General features: G+C 44.1%; 1 protein-coding gene across 4 annotated transcripts in view; it reads left to right on the top strand.

The window, feature by feature from the left end:
• ARHGEF7 (Rho guanine nucleotide exchange factor 7) overlaps nucleotides 1-19,028 on the top strand; it is an 832,785-nt gene that overhangs the window by 212,386 nt on the left and 601,371 nt on the right. For all 4 annotated transcript variants that reach the window (XM_069205130.1, XM_069205127.1, XM_069205128.1 and 1 more), the window contains one exon: nucleotides 17,110-17,311. In XM_069205130.1, the coding sequence (XP_069061231.1) occupies nucleotides 17,110-17,311 (202 nt within the window). The remainder of the gene's footprint in view (nucleotides 1-17,109; nucleotides 17,312-19,028) is intronic.

The raw sequence follows: 19,028 nt of genomic DNA on the forward strand, positions 1-19,028 counted from the left end.
CAACACAAACATATTAATCCCATTAAAGCTACTGTCCAAGACAATGTTTATTTGCTCCATTTACAGAAAGCAAATTTAGCTTACTCTGTAATTTGTTTACATCTCGCAGCTATAGCTGCATAACTACAAAACAGACAGCATTTTCCTTATTCAGAATCCCAGTCATCAAAGCCTTCATGGAAGGCCTTGAAAGGGGTATTCCACCCAGAGTGCTTCCTGCACCATCCTGGAATCTCAGTATTGTGCGCACCAGGCTCATGGTCCCTTCTTTTGAGCCACTTCATTTATGTCTTCTTCAGTATCTTTCTTGGAAAGTGGCGTTCTTAGTCGCTATCCCATCACTCAGATGCGTTAGTGAGTTCCAGCCCTAACCTTGGAAGAACCTTTCTTCCAGATCCATAAGGACAAGGTGGTCCCTCACACAAATCCTATGTTCCTTCCTAAATTGATTTCCCAATTCCATATCAGCCAATCCATTGAACTACCCATTTTCTTTCCGCAGCCTAGCTAGCAGAAATAGCTTTACACACTCTAGATGTCAAATGAGCACTTGTATTGTACATTGACAGACCAAAGACTTCAGTGAAACCAAACAGCTCTTTGTAGCTTTTTCATTACCTCACAAAGGCAGTCCAATATCTAAAAACAGCACAGCTAGATGTATAGTAAACTGAATACAATCTGGCCATGCTAAAGCAAAGAGACAGTTACCTGTTACTCCTAGAGAACATTCTGCTAGGAAAAAATGAGCCACTATGGCTTTCCTTGGAAACATACCCATAGCAGAGATTTGTAGGGCAGCTACATGGTCTACACCACACTTATTTACATAGCTTTACTGTGTGGATGTACTAGCGAATCAGCAAGCCAATGTAGGTCAAGCTGTGCTACAAACACTTTTCCAGTCAACTGCCTAGCCTCCATTTTATGGAGGGACTGCTTTACAATCTATGGAGAGCATGTGTATCTACAGCCACAGATGCCATTGAACGGAAAATGTTACTTACCCAGTAAGCATCTGTTTTTGGCATGTAGTGCTGTAGATTGACATGTGCCCTCCCTCCTCCATGGACACCTGTGGCCATTCTAGTTACGTTTTATTTGTATAGACTTGTACCTATGCGGTTACTTTTGTATGGACATCTTTCTCTACACTTTTTTTTCCTCACCTGCCTGTGGGAAGACAGTCGAACAAAGGAGTCGATGTCCATGCACAATATCAGCAAGAAGGAGGGGTCACTCAAACCTGTGATTCAGAAAAACAAACACTTGCAACTCTCCAAAACCAACACTAGATGGCAGGAGTATGAAGAGCCTGTGAATCTACCACACTACATACCACAAACAGATGCTTACTGGCTAAGCAACATTTTCCATTTCACCTTGGCTCATCTAATACAAATTGTTTGGTGGTTCCTCATTTTAGGAAAACATTGCCCAGTGGTAAATCCTTTACAATTTTAGCATCCAAATACTGGAAAATATTCCCTTAGGAAATGCTGAGGATACCCTCACACCTTTCTTTTAGGAAGAGACTTAATGCCTACATCTTTCCCCAGTAATTCTTTACATCTGCTTAATTTCTAGGGGCTTTACAGTGCCAAGAGACCTTTGGCTGTATGTGGCTTTTAATAAATATTTCTTAACATAACACAATGTGGTTGGCAGTAAACTCCTCAAGAAAACATGACAAACATAGACCTTGGATTGAGTGGTTTTCTGATCTAGTTTCTGGAAGGGAGGCAGTTTTACTCATGCAGTTCATTAAGTGAATACAGATATCAATGGCTAGGTGGGCTTTATCCATTTTCTAGCAGACCTTAAATAGTGTTTTCATGGTGTTAACACGTTTGTGATTCAGAATGAGTTACACAATGTGATGCCTCATCATCCTTCCTGCGGTCAGAGTTTGCTTTCTCTACCCACTTCCGATTATCTTGAACAGAGGGACATTATGAGGATGTTAGAGTAGTCTATCCAGATATCTAATTCCCTTCAGAGGATAATGTTTTACAGTAATGTCAGAAGATGCAGTGCTTGGCTGACGGCATCTGTGGGGGAGGAGTTTTTGTCTTTTTTTGGGAGGGTGGTAGACGAGGTCAGAGGTGAAAGACAAAACAGTTGATGACTCAAATTTTCCATTATTTATAATAGGCGTTGTCTATATGGTGAAAAAAAAATTGTCTGTGAAGGCCACACTTCCTTTCCCGTCTTTTTCACTATTCCTCTGGATGTTATTTTGTCGATAGGTCAGTTAACATGAGAAGGAGACCTATTTGGGTCGATCTTTGTAAGGGTCAGGAAATGGATGGAGTTCTCATCGATCATGTTGGATTTGTAACTATCTCTGCTAAGAGCGTTGTAGAGCTGCAGGGATGTAATTATTTATATGACTGTCTGGTTAGTGGTGACAAACAATTATCTAGACATAATGCCCTAAAAGTTAAATTGATTTTGTTCCTAATTATTTTTTCAAGAGAGAGAGGAAGGGAGAGGGGAAGGTATAGCAAATGTGATGAGAGAGGAAAGAAGATGACAAAGAGAACAAATGGATGGAAAGAAAGAGCTTGCTAGCAGACGATGGGAGCAGGATTAGTTTGAGAACTTTGCTAGGGCTGTCTTTTGGTTCCCCAATCTGGCCCTACAGGTGTTCTTCAATTTGCATGATACTTTGATAAAATAAAAATAATACTGAATATAAATGCAAAGTTACAAATAAGGAGATTGGGAATTATAGACACGATCCCCTTCCACAGTTCTTTTTTTTTATTTACGCCTGTAATTCATAGGTTTATGATTTTTATTATATTTTTCATAATCTCTAGATGCTGGCGGTCATGATGTGCAATAAACAATGTGATGAAAGTAATGCTTAAATTATTCTCGGGCGCTGGCAATCTTTTGGAGCTTCATTTCAGTTCCCCAGTGATTGCCAGTGGTTAAGATTAAGCTTTCATTCTATCACTTTATTTTTGCTGCAATAGATGCCCTCAGTTTAAGAGCTGTGCCCAGCCATGGATTCCTGTGTGATCTCTGTGCCACAGGACTCAAGCTGCACCTCAATGATAATGCCCAAGCAGGCTGAAACCCATCTGATGTTGCTTGTGTTCCTTTCTGGAGGAGACCTGTCTAGACTGTTCTTGCAGGAGCCAGAACCAAGACATATTTACTTATGGACTGGAATGTGGCTCGAACAATCACCAGTCACCAAGATTAATTTAGCATGTTAATTTGGCATTCCTGCCATCACTTGTCTGTTTGTGGATAATACGATCTGTAACTGTGAAACTATTGAAAAAAAAGATAGTGATTTATGCTTTATAATTCATTGTGGGTAACTAATTGAGTAAAATATGTTGCATTTTTAATTTAGTGGAATTTAAGTGGTTTATTTCTTATTCAGTTTTCTTGTTAAAGTGCAATGTGAAAGCATCAGTCTTCAAAAATGTTTCTACATATTACATTCTAAAAGTAGTTTTTGTGGGTGAGTTTCTTCTGTAATGTTTTTCATTTTATATGCATGGGAGTTACCATTGTACCTCTAACCATCGCAGCTCCCACAATTTCAAAATATGCCATTCATTAGTCATTTGTGTTTTAGGTCAATACCCACGGCTTCCTTTCTACTTCCAGCTCGGTTTATCAGGAGCTATGTTTTTTTAATTTATCCTGCCAAGTATATCAATTTTTGTACTTTGAAAAGTGAAAACGTGGAACAATGTTAAATGTTCGTGCCTTAATAAGAAATACCAGGTCTAAGCCACTGAAGATGGTGGACGTCGTCTAGAGGAGCCCCTGTGCCGCGAGTCAAGCAGTGTGCCATTATCATGTCAACCAGCGTGGACCTTCCCTTAGCTTCTCACCGGGGCAGTTTGTGACTCCTAGGGACAGCAGCAGGAGCCTACAGACACACAGCAGCCTTGTCAGCTCATCAGATGGAGACGCAGACCTCCCGGGCCTCCGGCTGTGGTGGGATGAAGCGGGCGTCACTGCCCCCCACCTACCTGTACCTCACCAGCTCCTGATCGTGGGGCACAAGATCAGCCACACGCCCTAGAGGGTGCCTGGAAACTAACAGCTCATGCATGACTGGGAATGACAGCAGACAGTGAGAGAGGCCTATCTGCTGCCCACGCAAGTGACGGGCCTGGCGGGGTGCTCGTCGAAGTCAAGATTTTCTCTGCCTCAACACTGCCCTCTTATACAACTGGGAGGTGACGAGATATACAGCCTGGGGGCCGGTGCAGCAGAGAAAAAGATGTGCATCCCAGGGCGAACCAATTATGGGCCAATGTGAGCCGTAAGTACTGCCAGGCCTCACAGCCCACTAACTCAACACCATAGTCCTTTGGCCCCTGACCTACCCAATCGACAGCAGCGCTTGAGGTTCCCCCCGCACCACCCTAACAGAGACCACACAAGCCTGGGTGGCCTTCAGGTGAAATTGGGCCTAGCATGGGTGGTTCGTCTCCAATTCTCCTTCCTGTCCAACGCCCACCAACCTCCATCTCCAGGGTGCGAGGAAGGTGATTCGCGTTTAGAAATAGATTCAGAAAACAGTTCCCCTCGACACGTGTGGGGGCCCCCCTAGACACTTATGTGCCTTCCACTTTCCCCATAAAGCCTAGAAGGCGCCCCACTGGAGACGAGATCACTCCACCCCGCCTACATTGAACGTTGTGCAACATGGCCATACCACCCCAGGGACAAGCGTGGGGCCGCACGAAGATGGGAACTACTCCCCAGTGCTCCAGATTCACGCCCATGTCAGATGTCAGCCACACTCGTCCTCACAGCCCACCATCCCCGTGCTGCGCCAGGTGTCTAATCGGCATGTGCCTGGCCCCTCAATGGGAGGCAGACCTGTCTAGACCCCTAAAGTCCTATCGATGACACATCGAAGAGGCTGTTGGTACACCCCTACTGAGAGAGTGGCATGCCCACTGGGGGGTGGGCATGCCACTCTCTCAGCAGGAGTGTACCAACATTGGAAGCATGGAATTGCTGACCCCACAGAACTGAGATAGAAGGGACGAGGAGTCACTGCCACCAGTGCTTCCAATGGCATGATCTGAACCACAACAAGACAGCACAGGACCCGTAGCCACGATATGCCAATCCTGCTCAGGGACACAGTCGAATGCTGCTTTGGTAGATCGGAGCGGCCTCTGCTGTCTAATAGTCTAGCCACCCTCTGAGCACTCCCTACTAAGAAGACAAGCTATCTACCCACCAACCAACCAGTGACGGGACGGCCGAGGACCCAGATTCAATATCACTCAAGTTAAACGAGGCACAGTCCTTGGTTGTGAACACCGAATGCACAAGCGTAACTGCATGGCCCCCAATCTAGCTACCTCTAAATACAGCAATGGGGTGGCAGAAGATAGCAAAAACCCCTCACACCCACCCTCATCGAGCCACTCATCACCCCCAGGGTGGGAAACCGGTGACCTGCCACCGCTGATTTCCCCCGACCTGAGTCCCAAACTGGATTCAATCCTGTAGGCAGTCGAATCCTCACTCACCCTAGTCGATGCACGTATAGCTGAGATCTGCAAAGAATTTGGACTCCTTTGAGACAACCATAAAAAAACTTGTCACAAAGGTCTCTGAAACAGAACACACACTTGCCGAACTCCAGCCACAAGCCCCAACTCAGGAGCAGGCCACTCGGGACCTACTGGGCAGAGGGCTATGCCTAGAAAAAAGGACAGAAGATGCGTAGGGATGAGCCTGCCGCAACAACATCCGTGTGGTGGGCTTGCCCGAGAGGGCGGAAGGGACCGGCCCCATAATCGAATTCCTAGATGAATGGGTGCGCTCATTCATGCCAGCCCACTCCCTCTCCCCGCACTTCACTGTGGAACATGCCCACTGTGTCCCAGCCTGCAGACTACTTCCGGGGGCCTCTTCGCGTCCCATCATTGCAAAACTCTTGCACTATAAAGATAGACATCCTATCCTGCAAGCTGCCAGGCCAGCAGCCGCCCTCTGCATGGCAGTATTTCCAGACTTTACCATAAAAAACCCAGCTGCAGCACTCCTTGTTCCTATCGGTAAAATGGCGGCTTTCTACTTTTCTTGGCTAAACTGAAAGTCGTGCACGATCCGAGAACTCACCTTGAGACCCACAGACATCAAGCAGTGACGCCAAGTGTCCCAGAAGGCAAGGTACCTGGCGACGCAACTGCCCTTCAGGAAGGGCCCCTTCTGTACAAGAACTGCAGCAAAGTCAGAGATCAGCCATCAAAGCAGCACTTGCCTTACGCCTGGCCGCCTCGCCATAACATTCTGAAACAAATGTCTCAAACAGTGAGGACAAAGCAACCACCAGTGAGCAAACATTGGAAGACCTTGTTTCAGGCCCACAGATCCCTCCGCAGAAGACCTAATGTAAACTGGGCAGCCTGGAGTCACACTCATTAAATTAGATATAAAAGCCTGTGCGGGCCGTTTACCCCCTGCTCCCCATAGAGAGCAGAGATCCTAGCTTTGGGCTCGCGGCCTGTGCTGCACCATGCACCTCAGGACTCGATGCTGAACTAGCTACCGCCCTTGTTCTACAAGTTCACTTCTAGAAAAAGAGTTTTATAGATTAAGAAGAGCGATATGTCTTCATAGAAGGGTGCCTAGACGGAGACCCTATATTATTATTACTACTACTACTACTACTACTACTACTACTACTACTACTACTACTACTTTATGCCCCAAACACCAATCATTCACCCTTCTGGACTGTTCTCACGCGAAAACTAGCTCATTCCCTGGCTCCTAGGAGGGGCTTCAATGATGTACTGGATGTTCACCTGGATCGTTCCCATCCCTGCCCCCCACCCCCACCCCACTACTCCCACACCCCTAATGCTTTGATTTCCCCTCTGGAAATCGGGCTGCTTCATCCCAGGTCGGCTGTGCGTCGATCCGGTGGCCCGTGCGTTGAAGTTCTGGTCGCAACGCAGGCGCCGTGTCGATCTTCTCCTTGCGAAGTTGTGCTGTGTCGTTCCAGTTCGGAGTGCAGTGAATTTCTCACCGCGGGGCAGGTTGTGCGTCGGTTTTAGCAAGCTGTGCGTCTAATTTTCGCCGCACAAGGAGTCCAGTTGCAAAAGAGAAGTCTTTTTGGTCCTGAGACTTCAGGGAACAGGAGGCAAACTCTATCCAAGCCCTTGGAGAGCACTTCTTCACCACAGCCAAAGAGCAGCAAGGCAGCAGGCCAACAGCAAGACAGCAGTCCTTCTCAGGTGAGTCCTTTGGCAGCCAGGCAGTTCTTCTTGGCAGGATGCAGGTTCTGGTTCCAGTTTTCTTCTACAGGAAGTGTCTGTGAGGTAGAGTGTCTACCCCAAGAAGTGTTTAAAGTCTGTGGGTTTGAGTGCTCTTCTTAAACCCATTTTGGCCTTTGAAGTACGCTTACTTCAAAGGAAAGTCTCACTTGATTGTGAAATCCTGCCTTGCCCAGGCAAGGCCTCAGACACACACCAGGGGGTTGGAGTCTGCATTGTGTGAGGGCAGGTACAGCCCTTTCAGGTGCGAGTGAACACTCCTCCCCTCCTTCCTAGCACAGATGGCTCATTGGAATATGCAGGCTACACCCTAGCTCCCTTTTGTGTCACTGTCTGGAGATAGGTGCAAACAGCCCAACTGTCAGACTAACCCAGACAGGGAATCCACAAACAAGCAGAGTCACAAAAAATGGTTCAAGGAAGAAAGTGCCCACTTTCTAAAAGTGGCATTTTAAAACACACAGTCTCAAAATCAACTTTACTAAAAGATGTATTTTTAAATTGTAAGTTCAGAGGTCCCAAACGCCACATGTCTATCTGCTCCCAAATGGAAGCTACGCTTTAATCATGTTTAAAGGCAGCCCCCAGGTTAACCTATGAGAGAGATAGGCCTTGCAACAGTAAAAAACAAATTTGGCAGTATTTCACTGTCAGGACATATAAAACACACTATTATTTGTCCTACCTCAACCATACACTGCAACCTGCCCATGGGGCTACCTAGTGGTGTCTTACATGTAGGAGAAGGGAAGGGGAAGGCCTGGCAAGTGGGTATACTTGCCAAGTCGTATGTACAGTTTAAAACTGCATACATAGACACTGCGGTGGCAGGTCTGAGACATGATCACAGTGCTACTTATGTGGGTGGCACAATTAGTGCTGCAGGCCAGCTAGTAGCATTTGATTTACAGGCCCTGGGCACCTCTAGTGCACTTTACTAGGGGCTTAATAGTAAATCAAATATCCCAATCATGGATAAACCAATTAATAGTACAATTTACACAGAGAGCATATGCACTTTAGCACTGGTTAGCAGTGGTAAAGTGTTCAGAGTTCAAAAGCCACCAAAAATAGGTCAGGAAAAATAGGAGGAAGGAGGCAAACAGTTTGGGGATGACCCTGTAAAAAGGGCCAGGTCCAACAATGCTTATTAGATGGGGCACAGCAGAAAGCTTAGCCCTGCACTGGGAGGAAGCATGTTGAATCCTCAAACACCCAATTACTCTGGCCTGGGACTTCGTTCATTTTAATGTAACTGCTAATGCTGATTTATTTGCATTTATGTTTAAATATCCAATAAAAATGATTAACAAAAATAATAATAATAAATACAGGCACACCCTACTTGTCTGTAGTATAGGTAAGAGAACAGTTTTTCATTTGTTCAAGACTTGAGTTTAATACCCAAGGCAGAGGTAATAACTGTCGAGTGTACATGTTAAAAATGTATATTACCATGCTTCTGCTATGCCCCCTACTGATCTCCTTCTCGCCCACCTGATCCCCTATTTCCGAAGTTCCCTACTAATAACATCTTAAATGGTACATGATGCCATATGGTATGCTGTGACTAAAAGCAAAGGTGTCAAATTATGAAGTAGTGCCCTCCCTCTTGACATAATTTACTTACTTTAATACCAGAACATGATGTTGAGTGACACGTTCATTTTCGTAGGAGCTGTGCTTTTTCTTTTTTTGGACCTGTATTCAAGAAGCAGTGCCTCAAAATATGCCTTTATGATTAATACAATTTGGAGACTCAGTATTAATTATGGTAAATGTTTTATTTATGCAGCCAACAATCTAGCCCCGGTGTAAACCATTTTTTTTATGAAGTTAAGACATTGCATTAAGACAGCATTGTAAGACAAGTACTGTATTGAAGTGAAACTAGCTAATACAAAATGTCATTAGAGACTCCAATATGAGGACGCCTCTTCAAGCAAGTATCGAAATGCTGTGGTGGAATGTAAAGGCACAGTATGATAATCGAACAAGAGTTTTATTCCAAATAAATTGCTACATCTCATTATCTCGAGAAGATTGTTGTTCAGATAATCATAGAATTGTTTGACTAAAGAACCATGCCAGGTGTCCTACCATTGTATGGTCTTTGTATTAAATTCAGTAATTGTTGAAATTCATCAGATTAGACAGGAAATTTAATCGGAAAATGTTACTGCAGCTAGCATGGGATCATAAAAAACGACTTATTTTCTTCTATTTTTTAATCCTCGTACTACCCAACATCTCCAGAAGGCTTTAACTAAATTAAAAAATATCTTCAGAAGGCTACATCTAAACCAGTCGTTTGATTAAACAGCTAGACAGTAACTAACTTAAACCTTTGGAAATACTACCCAGTTCTTCCCTTAAGGTACAGTTTCAGCTTCCTTAAAACGTACTGTAGTCAGCCTAGTTCCTGAAAGTGGTGTTGATTATAACCATTAGGGACATTTTCACCCATAATCACTCCTACCAAAATATTATAAATTCTTTTAGCATAACAATTAAATATTCATGACATTTACTAATGTGCCACTAATGCAGGTTCCACCGTTCGCATAGCACAGAATTTGTTCTCTTAACCTCTATTGATGATCTTAGACTAGACTAAAGACTGATAGCAGGATCATAAATGGTCTGATTTTACTGAACCTGTCTACAGCATTTGCTACCATATAAGTAACACAGCTGTGTATTTGGTTTGCTTAATTTCTGCAAACCAAACTCAGGCAGTGAGCCTCTCTCCCTTTAAAGCTGCTGAACCCATTTTAAAACATAAAGTACCACTGGGTTTGGCCCAAATACTGCGGCTCCAACTTTTGGGTAGCAAAATGCTTCTACTCCGATGTGGGAGTGGATGGGTAATAACTGTGTAAAAAATGTCTGAGTCAAAGCCTTTTTGGCAGCTGAATTGGGTTGCCTTCCTGTACGTTAAGTCTAGTAAGATAATTGAGGAAATTTCACTTACAGATCAGGTTACGCCATTGATGTTTGCCTGTTCATATCACCTCAATCAGTTGATTGACTGAAAATATTTCATACCTTTATGAAAACAGTAGAAGAGTGTCCATTTTAGCCATCCTTGGTTGTAGGCATGGCTACTCCATTTGTGCAGGTCTACCGAATTGTCATTCGAAGAATTCAAATTATTCCGAATACTGCCCCCAGAGTGATACTAGGTGGTTCAGATTCTGTCATTCCTGTCCACTCCTTAGGAAATTTTACTGGCTTCCTATCTGACAACTGATCCTGTTTAAAGTTTGGTGTGCTGTCCACAGGTCTTTATAACGACAGCACCATACTTCTTCAGGAAGCAAATAAAGATCTATTTTCCCATTGAGAGCTCTATGTTCAGCAGCAGTTAATTCTTGTGCAGTTCCTAGTTTTAACAAGTGCAAACCAGTATGAAACCACTGTCTGCCAAACTGGATACTTATAGACTCTTGTGTTTTAATCCAGTACCTTTGGGCAGTGAACGTTCCTGTAATATCATGCACTGTTTAAAAAAAAGCAAGGCATGAAGGAATTGTAAAAAAGTAAAGACTGCTTTTATAGTCTCTTTTTATAACCTTTCTTTCGTACTCAAAAAATTCGGCTTTTTATGTTGTCCCTGTTCACACAACTTATGTTTATTTTCTAGATGATAAACCTTTGTAGATCAAAGTCTTGTTTTCAACGATTATCACATTTGCTTTTATGTTGCATTCTAAGATAAAGCCAACTTCATTTTCTGCCTCCAACAGCCTGCACATCACAAAAGATACGTTTACACTGATTTCAGTCTTGTCTATGGTCAGACTTGGAGGCAAAGTAAATAGTATTTTTCTGTTTTGACCTTCAGATAAGTCTAGATTCTGTTAAGGATATAGAGGTGGGTATTGTACTTTTAACCTTCCGTTAACTCTTTTATAGACCAAACATCCAGTGAACACAGGCAGGAAGTGTCTGTTTCGAGCAACTGACCAGGAAGGACCCTTTAAAGCTCTCTTTTTACTCACATATAGCTCTCCATGGAATGTGGTCATTGCTCCTACATTACAGTCTGTGCCCCTACCTCCTAGACCAGGGGTCTCCGACATTTACTGTATTAAGAGCTACTTAGGTTCAATAAAAGTCATCATGAGCCACTAACATTAATAATATTGTAATAGTGAGTACATCAGACAGGGTTTCATTAGTGCCCACCATATGCAGATTTACCAGCAGTGAACACCTTTGTTCGTTAGACATGGTTGCCGCCAATAATGTAAACAAGCATTTGCAATGCAGTGGGTCTTGCATGTGCTCGACTAAGCTATTAGCATTTTAACATCCTAACCGGACTTTTCTTGCCACATAAATTGAAAATGAAAATTAAAACAGTTTCTCATAAGTGAGCCGATTTAAAGTGCCATGGCATGAGCGTTATGCACGGAGAGACAGGAATGGAAACATAAGTTTGCTTGCAGTCAAACCTATCGGCAGCTATGCAGTTAACCATATAACAGGGTCGATGTCATGCAGAGCCCTCGACTGCTGCCCAACGAGATTGTGCTGCATAAGAAATGAAAAGAAAAAGTAGTCCAGAAGCCATGCAAAAAACATGGAGCCTCGTATGTTTTCAGTAGTTGGTTGGTGCGCTCGAGGAGGGCTAAACACCGGAAAAGGCACAATGTATGCACGTCTTTCACTAATTAAATCAAGTGAATTTTAAAAAGCAATCCCACAAACCAACGAAACAGATGGGCGTGCGTTGGGCGTGGTTAAAAGCCCTCAGAGAGATTACAGAAGGCTAGAGCGCTTGCGCTTAACCCTTAAAATGTTTTGTCATTTTGGATTGACTCTATATGTATAATACATAACAACCTTAGCTGCAGTGCCTCTGGTACCAAATAAATAATATTAGTAATATTACTAACTGCTGCATTATTTCTAACTCGAATATCAGCTTTAAATATATTTTGCGAATTCAACCATTTTTCTCCCAACATCACAGAGTGTTTCAGACTGGTGCTCATGCTGTTTGTATCCTCTTTGACGAGTGCCAGTAGGAGTGCCGGTTTTATGGTATGGTTTAAATGCTTCATCAGTGGAGTTTCTGAGCGTATAATGCATCTCTTCAGGTCAGAAGGGATGTGATAAAATACTGGTCACATGTGAGTGACTCATTTCAGCAGGATTATAATGGAGATTTCTGGTTTAATGGCACATTTTACAGGGCACGTCTATGGTACTATTCGGCTAAATGGGGTGTCATTACACAATAGGGGATGTAAATGACAAAGGGAGGAATTGCAGTCCACAAATGTGTATGTTGAAGTGCAAAATATGGAAAAGTAACTCCAGTCAGTGAAACAACACCTCCCTGCTCAAAACATGCCCAGGACAAGGGTTTCTATTTCTGAGATTTAGGATTGGTCTTAATGGCTTTTTCGTGGCTTTTTAATGACAATTAGATGTTTGTGGAAGTTTGACCCCCTCCCTTTCTGATACACACCATCATTCTATAAAAGGTGTGTATGTGAGTGGACATACATTCAGAATCCTTTTCAACCTCTACTGGTGTGCAGCATAATAAACTTATTTGGTCTATTTCATTATGCAACACGTTGTAAGGTCTGAAGACGGCTTTACCCATGCACAGGGTTACTTAAATTAAAATTGGGAAAAATAACCACCCATCCACACATATACACCCTGGGCTGTTAAAGTTGGACTATCTAACCATATTTCTAAGCATTGGTTTGTCTAAGTCTCCCTCTTCCTGTGTAACATGCATCAAGTTAGTGGTTTACCTAGAGGAGTTTTTCCCTCAGAATGTCACCTGAGAAGATAATTTGATAATTTGATAATGCTGATTGTTCTTTATGGATTACCTTTAATGATAACCTTTTAATTTTGTGGAGATACTGATTGTAATGATCAACGGATCTCATTTTGATTAGACATTGCTTTCAGACTGCTTTTAGCTGTTTGTTTTTTAATAATTGTTGCGGACAAGACCAATGCTTACTGTGAATTTTGGGTCAGCCCACTTATTGCTCTTAGCTGGCTTTCTCTGATGTCTCATTTGCTTACTTCCTACTCAGTGGCCTTACTCTCTCCTCTTGTGCTTAGTCTGCCCTTGGGTTATTTACTATCTTTTGGTTGAATGAGTTGTGTCCTTCTACTGTTTATATGCTTTGAACAACTTTTTCCTTCAGCACTTCTTACAAGAGGGACAATCTACTTCAGAGGGCCTGTCCCGGGTGGCACCAGGGCACTTCACCAGTGCCCGTGAAACTAGTCAGGACAATTGTCACACCAGCACAGTTCCGGCTGTCAGGTAGGCCGCCCCTTCTGTCATGGAGCAATCAATAGGGGCACTACTAAATTTTAAAGTGAAGAGATCGTTGATGGAGACTCCCGGCATATCACTGCCTGCTCGTTCCATCTATGGTTCATGCTGTATGACAAATGATGTGGTATGTCTAGCGATTCAGCCTGCAACCGGAGGAGGCTGCAGCCACTATCCTTTCCCAGTGCGCATTCACTCCCCGGTGCTCAGTAACTTGAGCCTGGCAAGGATAAATGTTACCTTTCAGCAGTGTCGGGAAGTTATGAAGGGCAGGCCCATCCACAAGTTGTTACATCCAGTGATGTTAGAGCTTTGATGTGGCCTGGGTCAATCCCCGTCCCCCTTGCCACTTAAGCCCTATAGGCGTGTAGCCATCTTGCATGCCGGCTCTCTGTCCCATCCTCCCCCTCGCCTCACCCCGTACCCCTTAGGGCCCCCCTTCTTTCACTAAGCTAATGGCTTTTCTTTTTAATTTCCTCGAATGTATGTAAGATAATTTAGAAAATACCTGGATGTATTTAGGTCTACAATTTCATGGTCTCTTTCTTCAAAGTACAAATGTTTCGTAAATAAAGACATTTGTCAGTAACACCTCAAAAATGTTGCGTTCGGGACCCCAAAGGGACCGCACTGCCAGCCTTACTTTTAAATGTCTGATATTTCTTGGGTGCAGCCAAAATTAATTACAAATGCCTGACATTATCAGTCATTAATGCCATCTTGTTTTGTTCTTCTCAGTAATGAGTGTGCCCAGACGTGGGTCTTGTAGCTCACTGGCCAAAAGATTAAAGTTCCACCTCACTGATCAAGACCAAAAAATCCAACACATCGAGTTGCTTTTGTTTCTTTACAAAGGAACGTGGCCTATCGGTTTGATCTGAATTGCCCCTCTGGTGTTAGAACGATGACTTATTTGCATACAACTGTTCCCTCTCTCTAGTAGTGCCGCAGTTAACAAAACAAAAAAACGACTGATAGAGAATTCTAGCCGCAGATTCCTTACTTTTGCATCATACTGGATCAGGAAGATTTTTCATGAGCAGTATCCCTGCGTGCCGATAGGTGGAGTCGATCAGCTTTGCGCTAATCATTGGCAATGTCCATGCTGGAGGTGATGTCGCGATACCTGTGTAGCCACCATTCAGGCACCCGGGTGTCAATTCTTTGCTCTGGTGCCAAAGGGTCCCTAAAGATCCAGTCCTGCATCTGGACTGGTGCCAGTCGCACCATCTCTGCCTTCCCAGGTGCTGGTTCTGGCACCCACCAGTGGCGCCATCCCCATTTTCATCTTCTAGTCCGACACAAAGCCGAATGGGTGTCACCTGACTACGACGCCTGCAGGAACCTTGCCTCCTAAATCTGTGCCTGAGCCCCATTCCCTTGGACTAGGCCTCGGAGGACTGGGAGGCGCTGCTTGACCCTTCAGAATACCTGCTGTATGAGGAAGAACCATAAGTGGCTGATGTCAGGATCTGGGTGAAGCCAGTGGACTGGATACATCTCCAGAAACTGGCTGGTGGCTGGGTCAGTCTGCTGCCCGCCCCCACTACTGCAGCCTCCAAACCTTCCTAATCTGCCACTTTGCCACCATGGTCACAGAGTTGGCAGAAGGATTTGCCATAACCTGCCCCTCTGGCAGTCCATAACATCGGACTGTTGGGTTTTGCAGATTGTCCGAAGAGACTACTCCCTCCTCTTAGTTATCCAACTGGCATTGAAAGCCTTTCTTCCCTTCATCAAGGGAAGGCTATTGCAGGTGTTCACGGACAACACCACCGTCATGTGGTACTACAAGAAACAGGGCCGGTGGGATTGTGGCCCTTTTGTCAAGAGGATGTGCGATTCTGGACATGACTGGAGCAGCAGGTCATCGATTCTCCGATCAGGCTGCTCCTTTGGGAATATCTTCTGTTGCAGCCACTGTTCCTTTATACGTGGAGTTAGAGAGGCAGCAGTTGACTGCTTTTGACCTTCCTCCCAAAGTCTATAACATCATCTTGGCAACAAGGCGTCCCTCCACTAAGTTGGTATACGCCTGCCCTTGAAAGAAATTTATGGCATGGTGTGCAGAAAAATCTGTAGATTTACCCACCATCCTGCCCCGACCCCACTTCCTCCCCCTTTCTGCCCCTCTTGCTGAGGTTTTACTTTTCATTCTTTCCCTTGCCCAGCATGGCTCTGCTTTTGGCCCTCTTAAAGGCTATTTATGTGTCATTTTTGTCTACTTTCGGTTGCTTGACCAACCCTCTTTGTTCAAGTCCCTTATTGTTCCTCAAAGATCTTGCTCATCTCTTCCCTCCTTCCCCATTCATTATGCCCCAGTGGGACCTTAAATTGGTTCTAACGTTTTTGATATGTGCTCCTTTCAAGCCTCTCCACAATTGTTCCCTCAATTCTCACACTGAAAACAGCCGTCCTTGTGGCAGTTAAATCTGCTTGTCAAGTGAGTGAGCTGCAGTCCTTGTCATCTAAACCACCTTATCCCTCTATATAGTCAGACAATCTGGTGCGTCGCACATGGGGCTCTTTTCTGCCGAAAGTGATCACACCTTTTCATGTAGGCCAATCCATCGCCCAACCTCCTTTTTACTTACCACCAACATCCTTCTAAGGAAGAGGACAGACTCCACCACCTGAACCCAGAAAGTGGGTTGTTGTTCTGTCGTGACCCTATCCTAAGTTCCACATGGTCGACCAACTCTTCGTGGGGTATGTGGGTGCAAAGAAAGGCCGGGAAGCGCATAAGCAAACCATCTCTTTGGTTCGCACTATGTATAAAGATCTGCTATGCACTGGCCAAGAAACAACTTCCTGATGTTTTCCAGCTCATTCAACCAGAGCTAAAGCTGCGACCACTGCTTTACCACACGGAGTTCCTGTCCTAGACATCTGCCAGACATCAACATGGGCATATCTGCACACGTTTACAATCATTACTGCCTGGACAGTCAGGTCTGTAAGGATGGGCACTTTGCCTGTTCGGTCCTGCAGGACTTCTGCATTTGAAATTGGTTTGCAGTCCACCTCTGGTATGATATTGCTCAGGTATCTGTTCAAAGGTAAGTAATCTGACGCTGGAAGTCTCTATCCGGCATTACCGAAGGTAAGTAACTGGTTCATAATGACCTCAAATGCGACCTGGAGGAGTAATTACCTTTGGCTGTGATTAAATCCACTTGTCACTTGGATTTTGACTATTTGCCCGGTCATTTGAGATTGCCTGCTGAAAAAGGAAATCTGTGTTAGATGTGTCACATTAGGAGACTTTCTGACTACTTATTTAGTAGCAACACAACTGTGCCTTGAGCCTGTTAAGATTATGCACACCTTTTTATTACAAAATAGATTCTAGATTGCCTGTGAAAAACGAAATTGTTCTAAGATGGTTCATATTTGGACATATTAATGTGAACAGTATGGTGCCATGTATTTTCATGTGATTACATCAGACTGATAATAGTAAACTCATTCTAAAAGATATGTTTTAAATTTTTTTTTTTTTAGGACATGACCGATAATAGCAACCATCAAATGGTGGTGAGAGCTAAATTTAACTTTCAACAGACCAATGAAGATGAGCTTTCATTTTCAAAAGGGGATATAATACACATCACACGACTGGAAGAAGGGGGCTGGTGGGAAGGCACACACGGTGGCAAAACAGGATGGTTTCCAAGCAACTATGTACGTGAAATCAAGTCTAGTGGTAAGTCAAAGTTTTGAACTTCAATAGTGAAATATACTTTTGATTCTTTCCTACAGAGAAAGTGACCACATTAGATGCCTTTATACTTGTTTCATAGTTTTAAACTTTCTGTTGCTATTGACCAGTTTTCTGAAGAGTATTTTCAGCTTCATTTGTGTTGGGAATGCGTTAAACTTTTTTCAACAACAGTGTTCACTTGCTCATAAGGAAGTTACACCCCTTTTCCTCAACACCAATGTATGATAGAACCTTTGCAATTTTGTAAATTATATTTTTGCAATGAAACATGAGCATATGCTGATACATGTGCTAAATAGGTATTGATTCATTGATGGAAGTAGCTTGATTTAAAGAGACAGTAACTGTGCTCAGCTAGGTATTGATTCATTAATGGGAGTAGCTTGATTTAGAGAGCCAGTAACTGTTTTAGTGCAGTAAGCATATGAGATTAGGAATTCCTGTGAAGCTCTAGTCGTGTTTTCTAGAATGTGGGCAGTGATCGTGGCCCTAATAAACTAGCTTACCCAGGATGACAACATGTGGCAGGTGGTCTACTGTTGAGACGTTGAGCAGAGTACCAAGTGAGTTTCTGACTGCCCTGGACCTTGAAGAGATCATCTTTAAGTCTGAGATGTGTTGGTATGGCAACCTGTGAGCAAGCATAATTTGCCTGGGGGACTACACATTCCAGACTGCTCTTGGCCCCTGTAGGCGGCCATCCTTCCTGCCCAGCTGCTCACACTTGCACTAACGGCGAGCGCTATAAATCGCTGCAGAGATCACCGCTGCGTGGGACACACCTAGGCGAAGCCCGGGCCAAGGGTGGGCCCGCCCACGCCCGTCGGAGGCTGGGCTGGGCTGGGCTGGGCCACTCCTCTAATATTTTTTTTCTTTTAGTCTGCAGCTGTAGCTATTGTATTTTGGCAGGAGGGTTACTGATCTAACAGGCCCTGCTGGGGCCTATCTATGTATTATTCTCAACAAAGTGATATCGCAAATGGGTAAAATAAAGGCGGCAGAGGGCGGGGCTGGGACAGCGCAGACCAAAAAATGTAAAAACCGGAAGCATGCAGCAGATGTGTGATGACAAGGATTGATCATCTTCTAGTTGAATGTGACGAAATACTGAACACCCCCTTCCCCCCCAATAATGCTCCCGAAAATGCTCATGGTGTGTGTTCTTCAATACATTTGGGGGTTAAATGCAAGAAAATCCCTGACTTGTTTAAAGTACGAGACCTGCAGGGGTTTGCATATGAAGGGAAAGGGGGGTGGTTCATGGTTCTTACACTACACCAACATGGGCGAATAAATCGCCACTTGATGACAGTAATGTCCTGCTTCACAGTAATCGTTTTAGTCCTCTAAGAGACATCGTAGACACACATGATGACCCTGTCACTAGTATTATAGCAGGCGAGACTATAGTCACAACTGTCGCCCCCAATATGGCTGAGTTTCAACATAGCTCTCATATACAAGATTTAAAGGCAGAGGTGGCTGAGCTCAAATCTAGGGTATATACATTAATCTCTATGGTTAGGCAGATGACTCCATCGGCCGTAATGACGCCCTTGATTGGTGCCCATGCGCCTTGTGTCCAGTTCCCCCGGTCCAGTATCTGTGTTGTCTAATCTTCATTTGCCAGCCGCTATCGAGAGTTTTAACCCTGTGCCTGGCTCTGCTAGTGCTAGTTTGGCTCCTTGTGTTGACAAAT

Source organism: Pleurodeles waltl, chromosome 8, assembly GCF_031143425.1.
Source record: "Pleurodeles waltl isolate 20211129_DDA chromosome 8, aPleWal1.hap1.20221129, whole genome shotgun sequence".
Classification (NCBI taxonomy): Eukaryota; Metazoa; Chordata; class Amphibia; order Caudata; family Salamandridae; genus Pleurodeles; species Pleurodeles waltl.